General features: G+C 52.8%; 1 protein-coding gene across 1 annotated transcript; it reads right to left on the bottom strand.

Moving 5' to 3' along the window:
* Positions 1-411: 411 nt before the first annotated feature.
* Positions 412-16,851, bottom strand: SLC15A3 (solute carrier family 15 member 3). The gene is made up of 8 exons (XM_074997997.1): positions 16,177-16,851; positions 14,680-14,963; positions 14,415-14,580; positions 11,512-11,595; positions 8,104-8,272; positions 3,954-4,112; positions 2,758-2,916; positions 412-2,432 (listed from the first exon to the last, which is right to left on the bottom strand). Exons 1-8 carry the CDS (start codon positions 16,738-16,740, stop codon positions 2,272-2,274), a joined length of 1,746 nt encoding a protein of 581 aa, XP_074854098.1. The 5' UTR covers positions 16,741-16,851; the 3' UTR covers positions 412-2,271.
* Between the last annotated feature and the right edge of the window lie 478 nt (positions 16,852-17,329).

The raw sequence follows: 17,329 nt of genomic DNA, 5'->3' as shown, positions 1-17,329 counted from the left end.
CAGCCATACCAGAACAGACTCAATATTTAAGGCACGGAGAACCATAAGCAGTAATCAAGGTGGACAAATCAGAAAAAGAAAAATGATCAAGGTGAGCAAATTGGAGAGTGGGGGGCAGAAGGGTGTGGGGGAGTCAAGAATTAGATAAAGCCAAGTATGCAAACAAGCCCCTGGGTCACTATAGGGGCTCATTTGTATACTTGGCTTACTCTAATTTTTGACACCCACCCCCTTCTGCCCCTCTACTCTCTGATTGGCTCACCTTGACCATTTTTTTTCTGATTTGTCCACCTTGATTACTGTTTTTGGTTCTCTGTGCCTTAAATATTAAGTCTGTTCTGGTCTGGCTATGGTCTGAAGAAGTGGGTCTGTCTCATGAAAGCTCACCTAATAAATTGTTTCGTTAGTCTTTTAAAGTGCTACTTGACTGCTTTTTTGTTTTCACGAGAAGGAGACTGCACTACCATACTTGTAAGAGGTGAATTGGCAAATACCATCTTTGTTTTACAGAGATTTGCACTGTAAAAAGATAATAAAAATTATACCAAATGACCACCGTACACTTTGTATTCTGTGTTGTAATTAAAACTGATGTATTTGAAAATGCAGAAGAACATGCAAAATATTACAATTGAAATAAATGGGTATTATCATTCTAACTGTGGGATTAAAATGGTGATTAAGCACCAGTAAGGTTTTTTTATGTTTGAGTTACTCTTTTGAGTTAATCGCTTGAGTTGACTGCAATTAATTGGCAGCCATATTTATTTGTTATAGTTCATTAGTCCAGTCTGTCCCACCAGGTCAGCACCACACCATTGTGCCAGCAAGAGCCACTCACTTGGTCACTTTTCAAATGAGCACCTCTGTGCGCTGCTTCTCCATCTGTGTTATCACCCTTTCAAACCCTGCTTTGCCAGCATGCCCACTGCAAACTTGCCAGCTGGTGCGCTCAGACCAATGAGCAATATTGCCTCATTTCCTGGTGCCCCCCCGTTGTCTTTGACTTAGAGGTAGGTGGGGCAAGGAGGAACCAACACCTTGTCTGTGTCTGTCATGGCACATGGCAATATTCAGACTAATTTTACTAATGATTTGTGCAGCTCTAGCACCTTCTGCTGCTGTGCGCATGAGCAGTTCCAGCACACGCTGGTTATGTCCTTCACCAGCCATCATCTATCAACCTGTTATAGGCTGTTTGGAAATGGCCCCTTACGGTGAAGTGCAGTTTCCAGTGTTGATGAGAGTCCATTCAGTTTCACACTCTCCCACTATTGTTGGGGTGCAAAGGCTGCAGGAAGAGGCCTTGTTCATTTATGGAAATCTCTGTGTTGGAGTCTTAGGTTTTTGAGGGAACAATTTCTGTTGCTGGGAGGTTCGCTGTGCTTTTTCTTATGTTGTGTTCACTCCTTGTCAAATCGTAAGCAGATGCTGCTGGCTGGGCATTACAGGCAGTGCGTCCAACCCATCTTCCCCACCACCTGCGACCGTCCCCCTCCACTACCTGTAAAAAATTAAATGCTCCCTGGGTCTCAAATTCCATCTTTACAAATACCTCCACTTGGACCACTCCGCAGAGCCCAGCCAGGCAAAACCGACCACCTCTGGCCTCTTCCCGGACGAGCCCGCTTAGCTTTCCATGGAGTAGCTAGGATCACAGCAGGTCCCACCCGCCAATGGGGCCGTAGTTGGGTTTGCCATTTCCTGAGTTCGTCTCCTGCCTTCGCCCAAGTGAGTGATGATCTGAGCGCAGTCTGAGGAGGCCGTGTCCCCTTGCGCAGCATGGGGCGAATGTTCCACTCCTTCCTGGGCCCTGGGACTCATCCCCTGCAACCCCTCATGTCCATGTCGCTTCTGCCTGTCAATGTAATCCATTACTGGTGAGTGGCCAGGTTAGGACCCTGCTGGCTGGCAAAACCCAGACAAGAGAGAGCATCCTTAGGAATTCTAGGTACTTGGGAGGGGAAGGGAGCTTAGAGCATGGGGGTAACCAAGGAGATGGGACAAGGGCCTCCATTGCTGAAGAAGAAGTAGGCCCAAGTGCACCATGAGGGGCCTCCCCCCACTTATAGCAGCTCCATCCCCCACGGGTCTGTCCCTGCCTCCCCTGGGTGAAAAGCCCCTGGTGTCCTCCTAGGGGGATCCTTCCTCCTCATTCTCCAGGGAGGTTTGCTGATCCAGCTGTTCTGCTTGGGAGTGGTGCCATCCACCTGCCCAAGCCAGGCAAGCCACTGAGAGGAAAGGGGCAGCTGGAGGAGGGGCAGGGTCCTCTCAGTCCCCCTCACGGCCAACACAGGAGCCACAGACATTGGGTGGCTGCTGCTGGTGCCTCTCGTAGCGCACAGAAATCCAGAGGAAGAGCATGCAGGTCACGGTCTGGATCCCAGCCAGGAGGAAGAAGTAGTAGTCCATGTGGCAGTTGTTAATGTTCCCTGGGGAAGCAAGGGGTGAGCTGTCATAGGCACCGGGCAGACCCCTCCACCTCCAGCCTGTGCAACACCCCAGCCCAGGGCACTCTGCTCTCAACACAGTGTACACTATAGTGTCCACCACATTCCCAGCTCAGGGACCCATCCACCCTGGTGCTGGTACCAGAACCCCCTGTATGTAACGCTCCCCCAGCTGGTGGTGGGTGATAGGTCTGTTCTCTGCTCTGGGTCCTTGTTTCCCAACCTGCCTAGAGCACCCCCTGGTGGCCCCAAGACACATCCCCCCTTCCACCTCTGCTTTCGCCGTCTCCCCAGGCCTCACACTTACCAAAGTCCTTGGGGCAGTGCATCCAGCCGTGCTCCGGCACTGACAGGAGAGTCAGCAGCCCAGAGCCCAGGAGCGAGCCCACGCCGGAAATGAAGAAAAAGAGCCCCATGATGGCACCTTGCATGGACTTGGGGGCTTCTGAGTAGGCAAATTCCAGCCCTGGGAGAGAGCAGAGAGCTGTGAGGGACCCCGCTGATACCCATGCAAATGGCCACTGCTTCGAATGCCACCGGGGGATGACAAAAACAAGAAGCCCAGTAGCACCTCAGAGACTAACAAATTCATTCTTTAGGTAAGGAGCTTTCATAGGTAAGAAGTGGGTCTTACCCAGGAAAGCTCATTGTCTAATACAGCGTGTGAGCAAACTTTTTACCTCAGCCGCCCCACCCCAACCTTCATCCTTGCAGTAAGCAGGGTCCCCCCTCAACCTGGCTAACGTAATCCAAACCGACCGATATTTGGGTTATGTTCCTATAACCGTGGGTAAGAAAAGCCGTAGAATGGAAATATTAATCAGGATATAAATGTAAGCGCATGACCCCCTCCGAGATTATCAGAGGGTGGGCTCAAACAGCCTGTTTTCTGGCATACTCTCTCATTCATAGCTGGCCACTACCACCCAAGCCCCAGCCTTGAGGTCACCAGTGCTCCATCCAGGTACAGACCAAGCCCTGCATCAAAGCCAGTCGCCGCCTGCACAGATACCACAGGATCTGGAGCTCTCTCCCTCCCTCATGGAGGTTATTAGACTCTGACAAAGGCTCACATCCCCCGTCTGATCTGACCTGTTTTTTCCTCTTTTGATAAGTGCTGTTGATACTGGGCCATTTCCACCTTGCTGAATAGACCTTGTCAGCTCTGGCCCTCCCTCTTACTGGGACTCCATTCTTTAAATACCCCTCTGAAACCACCACCGCTCCCCACTCATGCTTCTGACGAAGTGGGTCTTTGCCCTCAAAAGCTTATGCTCCAAAATATCTGTGAGTCTATAAGTTGCCACAAGACTTCTTGTTGTTCTCGAAGCTACAGACTAACACGGGAACCTCTCTGATACTCATGGAGTGAGAGGCTCATTCTCCACTCAGTTGCAGGTGCTTGGTCCAACCCCAGCACATAGTGCTTTACACCCCACCAGGGCTGGCTGATTGCCATTGGCTCCCACCATGTGAGGCACTGCACAAGCCCAGCACTGTTACCTGGGATGCTGGCAAAGATTTCGCTGATGCCGATGAGCAGGTACTGGGGGATCTGCCACCAGATGGGCAGGGGGGCAGCAAAGTACATGTCTTCTCCAATGCGCTGTGAGATGGTCTGGTTGTTCTTTATGTATTGCAGCCTCTCTGTCTCCAGGACACCTGCCGAGGAGGGGCAGGACAAATCAGTGTGGCATCCCCCCCACCACATGCTGAGCAGGGATCAGCCCCAGCTATGCAGGACCCCGGGGTCGGGGTGTGTGTCTCTTGCCCCTGATTTCAGGGCAGGGATAGCCACTGAGAGCCCCATGCCGGTCCCAAGCCTGGATGAAGGAGGAGGGCTGGTCAGATGTGTGTCAATGCACTGACTGTCAAACAATAACATGAATGAAATCTGATGCAAGTGCAACTAAATGTTAAAAGATGCCGGCTTGGACATTGCCCAGATAAACAAGGTCCGCGATACCAATTGAGCAATCGGGGTTAGCTTGATAAGTTGGCTACTGAAAGAAAATTGCAGCTAACACATATGCTATCCATTGGAACATAGAACGTCTGAACACTGTGGGCAACTGGAAAATTAGAGCTGCTTCAGAAGGAGATGGAGCGATACCGATGTGATTTACTTGGACTGGTAGACATGTGTTGGAGGGGATCAGGAGAGATATGCGGTTGCAAAGTCATTTGGTCAGGAAACAAAATGAGGCAGGAGTTGGGTTCCTTCTTAGCAAAACAGCTAGAAGAGCATTCTTAGGATACAAACAGTGAGTGCCAGAATGATGGTAGCGAGATTTGAAGCAAAACTGTTCAACATCTCAGTCATTCAGGTGTATGCACCCATGTTGGAAAGTACGGAGGAAGACATTGAGCTATTCTACAATGACTTGACAAAGACGGTGGAGAAGATTCCGAAGAAAGCTGTGTTGATCATCGGCGGAGATTGTAATGCGAACGTTAGAACAGATAACGAAGGTTGGGAGAGAGTCATGGGAAGGTTTGGATATGGGGAAAGAAACGAACGAGGTGAGAAACTGCTAGAGTTTGCTACAGAGCATGAGATGGTGATCTGCAACATGAGATTCCAACAAAAAAACTGTAGGAAATGGACATGGCGAACGAATGACGGGAAGTCCAAGAACATGATAGATATGATTTTGATAAGAAGAAGATGGATAACATCAGGGCTACGTCTACACGTGCAGCGAACATCGAAATAGTCTATTTCGATGAATAACGTCTACATGTCCTCCAGGGCCGGCAACGTCGATGTTCAACTTCGACGTTGCTCAGCCCAACATCGAAATAGGCGCAGCGAGGGAACGTCTACACGTCAAAGTAGCACACATCGAAATAGGGATGCCAGGCACAGCTGCAGACAGGGTCACAGGGCGGACTCAACAGCAAGCCGCTCCCTTAAAGGGCCCCCTCCCAGACACAGTTGCACTAAACAACACAAGATACACAGAGCTGACAACTGGTTGCAGACCCTGTGCCTGCAGCATAGATCCCCAACTGCCGCAGAAGCAGCCAGAAGCCCTGGGCTAAGGGCTGCTGCCCACGGTGACCATAGAGCCCCGCAGGGGCTGGAGAGAGAGCATCTCTCAACCCCCCAGCTGATGGCCGCCATGGAGGACCCAGCAATTTCGACGTTGCGGGACCCGGATCGTCTACACGGTCCCTACTTCGACGTTGAACGTCGAAGTAGGGCGCTATTCCTATCTCCTCATGAGGTTAGCGACTTCGACGTCTCGCCGCCTAACTTCGAAGTTGGTGCCGCTACTTCGAAGTAGCGTGCACGTGTAGACGCAGCTCAGTGCAGCAGTGCCAAATTTTCCAAGCAGCGAATATAGACTCAGACCACAGTCTGGTGATTGCAAACATCAAGATAAAACTCAAAAGAAAATGTAAGACACCATTTAAGAAAAGAAGAGATGTGGCGAGGCTACGTGAGGAAGAAACAGGGAATGTATACAGAACAGCGCTCGAAGAGAAGATTAAGAATATCACCACAGAGAAAGACCTAGATAAGAGACTTGCAGGGATAGCCATCGCTGTAGAAGAGGCAGTTGAGCAGACTGTTCCAGAAGAAGAAAAGATCAATAAGAAGTGGATTACCCAGAAGACAATGAAGTTGGTTCAAGAGAAGAGAGCGTTGAAGGTCAGAAGAGATGTTTCTGAGATGGCAGAACAGCAATATAGGATGAAATGCAATGAGGTAAGGAAAGCAGCCTTGAAAGGATAAGGAGAAATGGCTAGAGGAGCAATGTGAAGATATCGAGAGGTATTATGGCGAATGTAAGACCAGGGAGGTGTATAAGACAATTAGGAATATTAATAAGAAATGGCAACCGAAGCAGATGGTGATCAAAGATGAGAATGAAGAAGTATTCATGAACAGGGAGAAGATTGTGCAGCGATGGATGAGATATTGCACCAATCTATACAAAGCACAGTTGGACCCAAGTGTCTCAGAGAGACTGACTGAAGAACTGAAAGAGATATCTCCCCTGAGCATCGAGAGTGAGACCAATATTTCGAAGGAGGTAGAAAAAGCAGTGAAATGATTAAAGAACAACAAGAGCCCTGGAAATGATAAGATCATGGGAGAGGTGATCAAATACGGTGGAGAAAGCATGATTCAGGAAATACACCAAACTATGTAATATAGCATGGAAAGAAGGGAAGGCCCCTAAGGAATGGATAAGATCTGTGCTAGTGACAATCCCCAAGAAAGGAAGTACACTGGAGTGCAAGAACTACAGAATGATTGCCCCAACGAGTCATCTAGGTAAGGTTCTGATGATGATACTGACTGAGAGATTAAGATTGCAGATAGAAGAACATATAGCAGACGAGCAAGCAGGGTTCAGAAAAGATAGAAGTACCATACAGCATATCTCGGCACTAAGACTGATAGCAGAGAAAGCTCGATGAAAGAACAAAAACATATACACTTGCCTCGTTGATTTTCAAAAGGCATTTGACAGTATAGATCAGAAAGTCACTTGGGCGGTGTTGGAGTCATACAGAGTGGATAGCAGACTGATACGGTTGTTGAAAGATATCAGTGATAATGCAGACACAGCGGTGAGAACACGTGGGGAGTTGGGAAGTTGGTTTAAAACAAGTAGAGGTACGAGACAAGGAGATCCAATATCGCCAAGTATCTCCATCGCACATCTGGAGAGAGCAATGGACAAGATCAAGGAAGAGGTCGAAGGGATATCTGTGCACAGGAAAAGAATTAACAACTTGAGGTTCACGGATAATATAGTTATCATTGAGGAAGATGAGGAGAAGCTAGCGAAAACGGTGCGGGTGTTAAACGAAGAAGGTAAGCGGTACAGACTGATTATGAACATCGATAAAACAAAAACAATGGTATTTGGAGATAAGGAAATAGGAAGGAAGATCAGTGTCGATGGTATTGAACTAGAAAGTGTAGAGAAGTTCACATATCTGGGGAGCAACCCAACATGTGATCTAGACTGTAAGAAGGAAATAGCGACTAGAATAGCGAAAGCAAGAGCGAGTTTGAAGGCGATGGATAAGATCTGGAAAAGCAAAGCAATTAGCTTAAGAACAAAGCTGGGTGTCTTGAAAACGTGGGTATTCAGCAGCATGTTGTACGGAAGTGAGACATGGGTGATAACAAAAGATTCGAAAAGAGGAATATTGGCATTCGAAAGGAGTTGTTATAGAAAGATTCTGAGAATAGGATGGATGCAGAAGGTCACCAGTGAGGAATTACATAGGGAGATACAGCCGAAAGAGAACCTGCTGCAGAAGGTTATAAAACGGAAGCTACAACTATTTGGGCATATTTGCAGAATGAACGATGAACGAAAAATCAAGACCCTAGTATTTGGCATAATGGGTCATTCAAACAGGAGAAGCAGACCCCACAGTGAATGGATAGATGATGTAGTAGATTGGTGCAGAGCTAGTCTACAGAAACTAGGCCACCGCACTGGATAGGGAAAGATGGAAGGAAATAGCAAGAGAGGCATCAGACACCAATGGGCGCTGAGCCCATGGTTATTGAGGATGATGATAGTCATCGGGCACCCCCTAGGATGTCAGTCAATGCCAGTCAGCTCCAGCTGGCCTCCCATCTGCCATGGCCACCCTTGTCATGGACACTGTGCCTTACCTGCCACAAGGATAGAAGCGAGGCCGAAGAACATGCCCAGGGCCATCCTCTTCAGTGCCGAGGGCAGCAGCTTTCGCTTCATCAGGAATGGGTCAATGACTCGATCCTTCAGCGGGACCAGAACCAGCAGGACCACCACATTGGCTAACAGGAGCCAGGCATCAGGGAACTAAGGAGAGAGAGAACTGGGTCAGAACCAGCCCCTGGGCTGACAGAATCAGGCACTGGGGATCTAAGAAGAGAGAACTGGATCAGAACCAGCCCCTGGGCTAGCAGAACCTGGCACTGGGGAACTAAGGAGAGAGAACCAGATCAGAACCGGCCCCTGGGGATCTAAAGAGAGAGAACTGGGTCAGAACTGGCCCCTGGGCTAACAGAACTGGGCAATGAGTCTACAACATCTGAACAGCCTTATTCAGAATCTCCTACCTCTCATGTGCCGCCCCATCCCCTTGCCCTCCTCCCCTGGGTGCCAGCACTGGGGTACTTCTGCTCCCCTGGCTTGATACGGTTTCCATCAGATACAGAGTTTGCAGTTGGGTTTAGTGGCTCTTAGCATCCGCACTGTACAGATTGCTCCAGCTCCCCTGCTGCTTTCCAGCTCCCCAGACCCACCAGGGCCTGAGGAGAAGCGGAAGCAGCTGGGACAGTTTCTGTTCTGTCTCCAGTTGGGCCTGTGACCACAACCAGCATCACATGCAGCTCAGGCTGGGCCGCTCACAAAGGGTGGGATTGTGCTGGTCCCCTGGCCCCACCTCCCTATGCCCTACAGGAGTGGGCAGCACCCTGGAAAATCAGTGGGGGGAGCAGGGCTGGAGGGAAGAAGACCAGGAGGGCTGAGAGGTGGTGGCGGAGCTCTGTGGGGGGATTTTCATAATCACAGAAACCGCAGAAAAGGGAGAGACCTCAGTAGGTCTTCTAGTCCTGCTCCTGCACTTAGAGCTGAGTATTACCTAGCACAGCCCAGACAGATGTTCCTCTAACTTGTTCTTAAAAACCTCCAGGGATGGAGAGTCCACAGCCAGGGCCATCCCTGGGGGAGTGGGGGCCAGCCTCAGGCCTGCCTCTTCCTGCCCCTGTTATGCCCATTCCACCTCCATGCCACCTCTTCCTCACAGCACCTGATTGCGCCTCTCCTGAGTGATGCTGGGAGCCACGGAGGCAGAGCAGAGTGAAGCCAGTGGCGCTGCTGTGCCGCTTAGTCCTGGTCCCCCCCTGAATTGCAGGGCCCTCCCAAAGCGTGGGCCCCCCCAAAGTGCAGGGTCGGAGGTAACCACTCTGACCCATCCAATGGACAGGATGTCTCTGGCAGCAGGATTCTCCCATGCTGCTTGTGATGGCCGCTTCCCTTGCAAGGGTACCATTTATGGGGGCAAAGGGGGTCAGTACCCCCCACCCACAGTTTGAACCCCGGATTTCATACTTGAAGTCTGCTTCAAGGGCATTCCTTGGTCAATAGGCAGTCCTTCCAGCTTTTTTTTATAAACAGAAGGAGTAAGGGGAGGGTGGAGGGGATTAAGATAACAAAAGGCTTGTCATTCAAGTAATTGAAGGATGGTTAGGTGATCAACATTGCTTGGGTACTCCACTGAAAAGATAGGGAAAAAAGAGTAGGAATAAACAGTGATGTGCTCCAGGAGTCTGCATGGACCTCTGGTGTTCAACACACTCCTAAACGGTCTTGAAAAAGGGCGAAGCGGTGAGGTGGCAAAATGTGCAGGTGATACAAAATTACTTGAAATATTTAAGTCCAAAGCTGACAGCCAAGAGTTACAAAGGGATTTCCCCAAAGTGGGTGATTGGGCAACACCAGGGCAGCTGGAATTCAGTGTTGACAAATGCAAAGTAATGCACATGGAAAAATATAATTCCAAGTATGCATACAAAATGGTGGGGTCGCACATAACAATCAAGAAAGAGATCTTGGAATCATTGTAGATAGCTCCTTGAAAACATCCGCTCAAAGTGCAGTGGCAGTCTGAAAAGCTAACAGAGTATTAGAAAGCATTAGGGAAGGAATAAATAATAACACAGAAAATATATATTGCCCCTATATAAAGTCAGGGAGTGCCCAGATCTGAATACTGAAGGCATGTTCAGGTACCCCTTCTGAAAAAGATATATTGGATTTGGAAAAGGCATAGAAAGAATGGTTAAGGGTACGAACGGCTTTCATAAGGGGAGAGATTAACTGTGACTTTTCATCTTGGAAAATAAATGGCTGAAGGGTGGGGGATATGTTAGAGGTCTAGAAAATCATGGAAAACTAGATTAAGGAAATGTTATTTATTCTTTCACTAACACAACACAAGATGCTCACTCAATGAAATTAATAAACGGCAGATGTAAAACAATTATTTCTTCATGGTGAAGCTGTGAAACTCTTTTCCAGGGAAAGGTGGAGAGGTCCAAACTATAACAGGGTTCCAATAACAACCAAATAAGGTCAAGGAGAACAGGTCCATCAAAGGCTTCTAGCCATGACAGTCGGGATCATGGCCCTAACTTCTGTTTGTCAGGAACTGGGACTGGGCACCAGGAGGATGGATCATTTGATAATTGGCTTATCTGTTTGTTCCCTCAGAAGTGCCTGGCATTGCCCACTGCTGGAAGACAGGACACTGGGGTAGATGGGCCATTGGTCTGACCCAGTCTGGCCATTCTGATATTCTTAGATAAAGCTCAAATGTGTCTGCCCCCTGTGGTAACCCACTAGACCCCACTCCCCTCCCAGAGCTGAGAGCGAGCCCAGGGGTCCTGATAGTCTCTTTTGTCTCTCCACAGAGTCCGAAGCAAAGTACGAATCCATACGAAAAGGTTAAGGCTGACCAGTGCCCCTTAAGTGACTTGCCAGAAGATTTCACAACATGTTAGGATTAGCGCCGAGCGGCTCTAATTCTTGTTTCATTTTCTTTCTTTCAAAGAGAATTAGCCCCTGCCAGCTAATTGCTAAATCATCTGCCAAAAAACCCCGGAGCTTTCCAGTGTCTTACTAGCTATGGGGGAGGAGGGGGAAATGCTGGATGGGGTTACCCCACCCCCATTTCACTGCTTATGTTGTACTGAGCATTCTCAGTAACACTGCTGAAGCTGCTGTCCTCAGTCCGTGCCCCCCCATCATGGCATGCGTACGTTGGGCCCTCCCACCGAAATCTGAAATGGCACCTCTGTTTCCTTGGCCTGGCACCAGCCCTCGCCCCGTCACACCCCCCCCCCGCCCCCGAGGGATCATCATCTGCCCCGGCAACATCACTCAGCCCCAGTACTCTCTTGAGTTGACATCATTGCCTGCCCGCCCCCCGCCCCCGAGGGATCATCATCTGCCCCGGCAACATCACTCAGCCCCAGTACTCTCTTGAGTTGACATCATTGCCTGCCCGCCCCCCGCCGCACGCCACGGCTCCTCACCGTGTAGCTGCTGCCTGTGCTGTTCTGCTGGAAGATGTTGGGGATGAAGAGGTGCAAGCCTTGCAGGTAGTAAGTCGACTGCATCTGGAAGGTAAAGGGAAGTCAACATGGGGCCCAGATCCATGGGACATCCTTCCCCTGTCACCCCTCTTGGGGTATCACTCAGCCCCCCAGGGACATGGTGCCACCTCCACACCCTGAGGCTGGTGTCATTCTCTGCCATCCCCACTGCATGTCATGGGCCCCATGGGAGCTGAACCCCTCTCCTGCCCCCTGAGGTAGGGCAGAGACACCCAACAGGAGGGGATGGGCTGAACTCCTCTGACACCTCAACCCAGGAAACTCTGCCAACCCACGACTGGGGGGACTGGTGTGGGGTTGGGCTCTGGGAAAGGTTAATGGCTCCTACCAGCAGCTCCTACCATTTGTTATTGCTTTTAGCAGTGCCCCGCACACAAAGCAAGGTGGCGAACCAAAGGGGACGGGAATCTTCTGAAGGCGCGCCGCTGTAGGGCAGCTGGGGGACACTGTGAATGTCAGTGTTATAGACTGGGGATGAGTTGTGCCAGCCAGGCCCTGTCAGAGAGCTGTGAAAATGTCCTAACTGGCCCACGAGGAACACCTCACGTACAGATTTTATCGCCTTTGTGGTTTGGGTTACGGGTGTGGCTGCGGGGACAACGTGTAGGGGGGCACAAGGGGGTCTTGTGCCTCTGAAGAGGAGCCAGCCAGTAGCCGGCAGGGGGACTAGCAGCAGCAGAAGGGGCTAGTGCTCTGGGGGAGGGAGTGGAATCACCCCACGCTCCATGGCGGGAGGGGAGCAACACAACCCAGGGAGCACTTGCTCTACTTCCCCCACCACTGCTGGTGAGTGCTGATGGGGTAGGGGCAGACCCCGGATGCCGGCACTGCCTGCTAGCCCCCTGGGCTGCCTCAGTTGGGAGAAAGAGGCAAGGCAGAGGTGGAGCTCGGGTGAGGAGGAGGTGGGGAGATGGCAAGGGCAAGGAAAAGACAGGACCTGGGGCAGAGGGGGGATTGTCCCAGCCCTTCCCAGGCTGAGGGTGAGGTCCCATGGACACCCAGCTTCCCCTTCCCCAGTCGCCTCTGTATGTGTGTATGTCTGTGTTACAGATTTGTGCAGTGCTGCCTGCCCTGCTTGATGGCCTACCAAAGACCATCAGCAATTCAACTGACCCCTGAGAGAAGTCACGGGCTATGCCTGCGGATTTAGCAAGGCAAATAGGGGGTCCCTGCGGGCAGAACTCCCAGGCCGCATGCTGGACAGCTTGTGTTAGTGACAAAGGGAGGAGACGCCACCTGGGAAGAGGGATATAAAAGGCTGCTGCATCTTCTCCATCTTGTCGTTGTTCCTGCTTCATACCTCTGGAGCAACCTTTCTGCAAAAGTAACTCTGAGCAAAGGACTGAATGACCCAGCCAAGCTGTGGGTGTGATCCAGAGGCACTCTCAGGCCAGTACTGCTAGGAACCTGATGGGCTCTGAAGTCTTGTTACGGATGTGGCAGCTTTGCCATTTAACATCTCTCTCCTTGTTTCATCCCTGTTTCTTTAGAGTACGCTTTTAGTTTTAGATACTAAGGGCTTGGCTACACCGTCGTTGTTGGGTTTAGTTTGCTTGCTTGCTTGTTTTTTGGAAAAATACCCCAACTTTCTCACAGCCTATCAGGATAATTTGAGATAAGAGGGCTTTTCGCTCAAAATAATTACTCCAGCTCTGCAAATAACTTTTGCTGACTCCCCTCCCTGTTTGAGGTCAAAAAGGAATGCGTGTGAACACAGCACAGCTATTATCAGCTCACGTGAAGGCTCCTTTTGCAGTGCTGTGGCTGTAAATGAGAACGCTCTATTTGACAATGCTGGGGTTGGGCGAAGACGATTTTCCAACGTTATTTAGTTAGAAGTTAGAATTTTGAAATCAATAACATTAAAGAAAAGCCTGCGGTGTGGACACAGCCTTAAGGATTGGCAGGAGGCGTGATATTTTGGATCCAACCCTACGGTAACCTGGTAAAGTGGCTGACCCTTTGGGGTCAGAAGAAGGTTTTGTATGTGTGAGCAGAGTTGTAAAATGATGTCTCACTCTGCAGCGCCTAGGTGCTGGCTGGGAGCCAGAGGACTGGAATGCAATCCAGGGGGCAGCGCGATTTCTTTTTTTGCTTCTTGATAGCCAGCGTGAGGGGATGAGAAGCAGTTTGTGACTGGTTGGGAAGATCAGTGTCAGTGTTACCCACCAGTCTTGGGAGTATCTGCTCTCCCTTTTCCATTTCCAGTATTTCTAGTAAGGGCTGCTGCAGGCACCAGCGAGTCACAGAAGGAATGGACGCAGTCCCTGTCCCAGGTGCCTGTCTCTTTAAGGGGAACCGGGTCTCAGCCCCACCTGGTGGGGAGAGTCAGGTTGGGCCATGTGACTCCTCTGGGATACATAAAGCAGAGGGCTGGGTAGTGGGGGAGAAGGCTGCTGGGCTAAGGGGTTGGCCAGGAGAGCGGCAGATAGGGAGCCAGAGAGGGGACAACTCAGGGAAAGCCCTGGCACCTCTCAGGAGGAAGGATGGCCTGTGGCTAGGCTGGGGGGACTGGCTGCTGGCTGAAGAGCTGACGCAGAGCAATGGGCCTGGGAGCAAATGCCAGAGGTGCGGAACTTGGGGGGGGGGCGCTTTGTGGACTGGCTGGTGCCGCTCATGAGGTGTGGCCAGCCTCAAGCAGGGAGGCAAAGTGCCAAGGAAGCTTTGGTGGATTATTCCTAGGAGGCCAAGGCAGAGCTGGCCTCAACTCCAAGCTGACCCTCAACTCCAAGCTCTGCGCAAACGGCTCGATGCCGACCACCCGCTCCCCGCCACCGCCGTGCCTCAGCACACCGAGTGCTCCTGCGCTGCCCGCCCCCTACCTGGAAGTAGACCATCCAGTAGGGAATGAAGGTCAGGAGCACCGGCAGGATCTTGGCCATCACTTGGAAGTTGGCAAGATCCTCCTGGGGCGAAGGGGCTCGAGGCTGCGATTTGCTGTCGGGGAGAACATCCGGGCCCTGGGTGTCTGCCTGGAGGGTGCTGGGCCTGCAGGGAAAGGGGACAGCACGGATGGCATGAAGAGGCAAGCGCTGGCCTGGCCTAGAGGGGAAGGGAGCAGCTGGTGTCCCCCAGCACCCACCCTACCTGGTGAGGTGCGCTTGCCCACGGCAGCTGCCCCGGCAGGCCAGCCTGAGCATGGTGGAGACCTGGCTGCCGGTGGGGGGCTTGGTGATGAAAGTGGGAGCCGCCGTGATGAAGACGAGGAGGGCCAGGGCCACGCAGGCCGCGGGGATGGTGTAACCGATGAAGAAGTCGATGTTCTGCTGGATGAAGGCCACCACGAGCAGCGAGATCACCGCCCCGATGTTAATGCTCCAGTAGAACCAGTTGAAGAAGCGCCGGGTGGCGTCGCGGCCGCGGTCTGTCACCTGCAGGGGGCGCAAGGCAGGGCCGCGTGAGGCAGACCCCGTCCTGCTGCTGCCAGTCAGGGCCTCACCCCCGCTGTGATGGGAAGGGGGCATCCCAAAGGAAATGGAGGGGGGGGGGTAATGGGGGAATTAACCCTTTGTAGGCTATGGGGAGAGAATGCCTACGTGCCTGGCCGGGGCTGCCTCCCACCTCTCCTGCCCTTTGGGGAGCCAGGCAGACCCTCCACCTGGCAAGAGGGCACTCACGACCTCACCCCCTGTCCACCCCAGGATGTGCCAGGCCAACACTGAGCCACAAACACACAGAGGGAGAGAGGCTCCCTCCCCCTCCTTAACCTAGAGACAGCCTCCCTCCTTCCCATCCCGACCCCCTGCTCCCTTCGACCTCCAGTCCTTCCCAGTCTCTCACCTCCCCCACCGATACATGATGCCATATTGCTGCAGTGCCTTCTGGGGGGCCTGGAGGGGAGGGTCCCCACTGCATGGCCAAGGCTCTGCCTGGCTCCCCGAAGAGAAGGAGAAGGCAGCCCTACAGCCCATGAGGGGTTAACTCCCAGCCCCCATTGACTCTGCACAAGGCAAACTATCCTTTTCTGCCCCCACCCCCACAAGGATTAACCCTGGTGCTCCAGGAGGCCTGATCAACCCAGGGTAGGTTCTCCTTGCCCCCAGCCAGGCCTGCAATGCTGGCTCCTTCCTTGAGTCGGGGTGCTGGAGAGGGGACTTTGCCCTACTCTTTGCTGGGGGGTGGGGAGAGAAACAGCCCCCTCCCCTGCAGCAGGAGAAGGAAAGCCCCAACCCAGACGCTCGCCACCTGCGCGTGCACACAGGGGCCTTGTTTGCGTTTGTGCGCAGGGGGCCTTCCGTGTATGTTTGCAGGCACCGCACGTGGGCGCAGGATTGTGCCAGTGTGCGCACGTGGGCGTGAGCTCGTGGCGGGGTGTGTGGCTGCTTGTGGGGACGTGCTTGTGCAAGCAGGGCTGAGGCGGCTGTAGTTAAGTGAGTGTGCCTGGGCATACCTGTGCAAGCCTGTGTGTGCCCATTGGCACATGGGGGGGCTGTGCGCACGTGTTCCTTGTGTGCACGAGGGCACGCGTGTGCAATGTTAACCCTTTGGGGGCTAGGCAGGACGGGTGAGGGTGGGGAGCGTAACCCCATGCGTGCTGGCCATAGTGCTCTCCTGGTGGCGTGGGGGGAAGGGCGTGCCTGTTACCTGGTCGGCGCCGAAGGGGGTGAGGTTGGCTTTGACAGAGCTGATGCCCAGAGCCAGCAGCAGCAGGCCGGTGTACATCACAGGGGCGCAGTAGTGGCCGGGCGCTGATTGCTGGCACTCCCTGCTGTGGTTCCGGCAGGGGTGCTGCAGCGTGTAGGCTGGCAGCTCCCCGCAGAGGAGCAGCCGCCCGTCTGAGTAGGCCGTGACGGGCAGCAGGCAGGCTGACACCAGGTAGAGCAGGAAGCTCAGCGTGATGGTCCAGTAGCGGCCCAGGTAGACGTCCGCCAGCCAGCCCCCCACGGGCGAGAGCAGATAGGAGGCACCTAGGAAGAGGAGGGCGGCCTGCGAGGCCTGCGGCCCTCCCCAGTTGAAGTTGCTGCTGTTGAGGTAGAGGACGAGGTTGGAGATGATGCCGAAGAATGCCGCCCGCTCCAGGATCTCCACCAGCAGCACGGCAGCACAGGCCGCCTTCCGGCCCTCAAAGGCTGCCCATAAACCCCCAGCTGGGGCCTCCTCCTGCCCCAGCAGGGGCCGGCGCTCCCCTCGGGTAGCATCGTGGGCCATGCACCACCCTGCCTGGGCACCGCCGGGTCTCTCCTGCTTCCCCCGGGGCCTGCGCGCTGTCTGCCTGCCTGCTCTGCTCTTCTCCGTCCGTTCTGGGGCTGGGCCTCCGGATCCCACGCTCTGGCTGGCTTTCTCCCTTCCTGCCCTGCCTGCTCTGGCAGACTCGTCTCACCCTTCCTGGGCGTGTTTTCGCCGAGCTCCCAGGCCAGCTCCCACTTCCCTATTTCGCTGCTGAACAAAGACATCATATGACACCTCCCTTCCCAGAAATGAAATGTCCGCCATGGGTTCCCCTTTCACAGGGGATTGCACCACCCCCTCCAACCCCAGGACACGCCTCTTCACGCTTTTCCAGCCTGTGTCCATATTCTCCTGTCTTTGCACAAGATTCCCTCTGCTGAGTGATAATCAACCTTCGCCCTTCTCAGCAGAGGACCTCAGCCATGCTTAACAATGACACTGGCTGTCACTAGCCCCAATAGAGAAACTGAGGCACCAACGGACAAGGAGACTTGTCCAAGTTCACCCCGCAGGCCAGTGGCACAGTTGAGACTAGCCCCCTCCCTCATCAGTCTCAGCCCAGTGCTTG

The sequence above is a fragment of the Carettochelys insculpta genome, chromosome 6 (assembly GCF_033958435.1).
Source record: "Carettochelys insculpta isolate YL-2023 chromosome 6, ASM3395843v1, whole genome shotgun sequence".
NCBI lineage: Eukaryota > Metazoa > Chordata > Testudines > Carettochelyidae > Carettochelys > Carettochelys insculpta.
The sequence above is the reverse complement of the archived record's forward strand: the minus strand, read 5'-3'. Positions and strand labels throughout refer to the sequence as shown.

Bases quoted from the DNA above. Each gene is read 5' to 3' on its own strand.
- SLC15A3 (XM_074997997.1), bottom strand. From the start codon at position 16,740: ATGGCCCACGATGCTACCCGAGGGGAGCGCCGGCCCCTGCTGGGGCAG. The intron at 14,964-16,176 runs GTAACAGGCACG...CGCCCCCTGCAG, and splicing joins CCCCCTTCGGCGCCGACCAG to GTGACAGACCGCGGCCGCGA. The intron at 4,113-8,103 runs GTAAGGCACAGT...CCTCCTCGGCAG, and splicing joins CGCTTCTATCCTTGTGGCAG to GTGTCCTGGAGACAGAGAGG.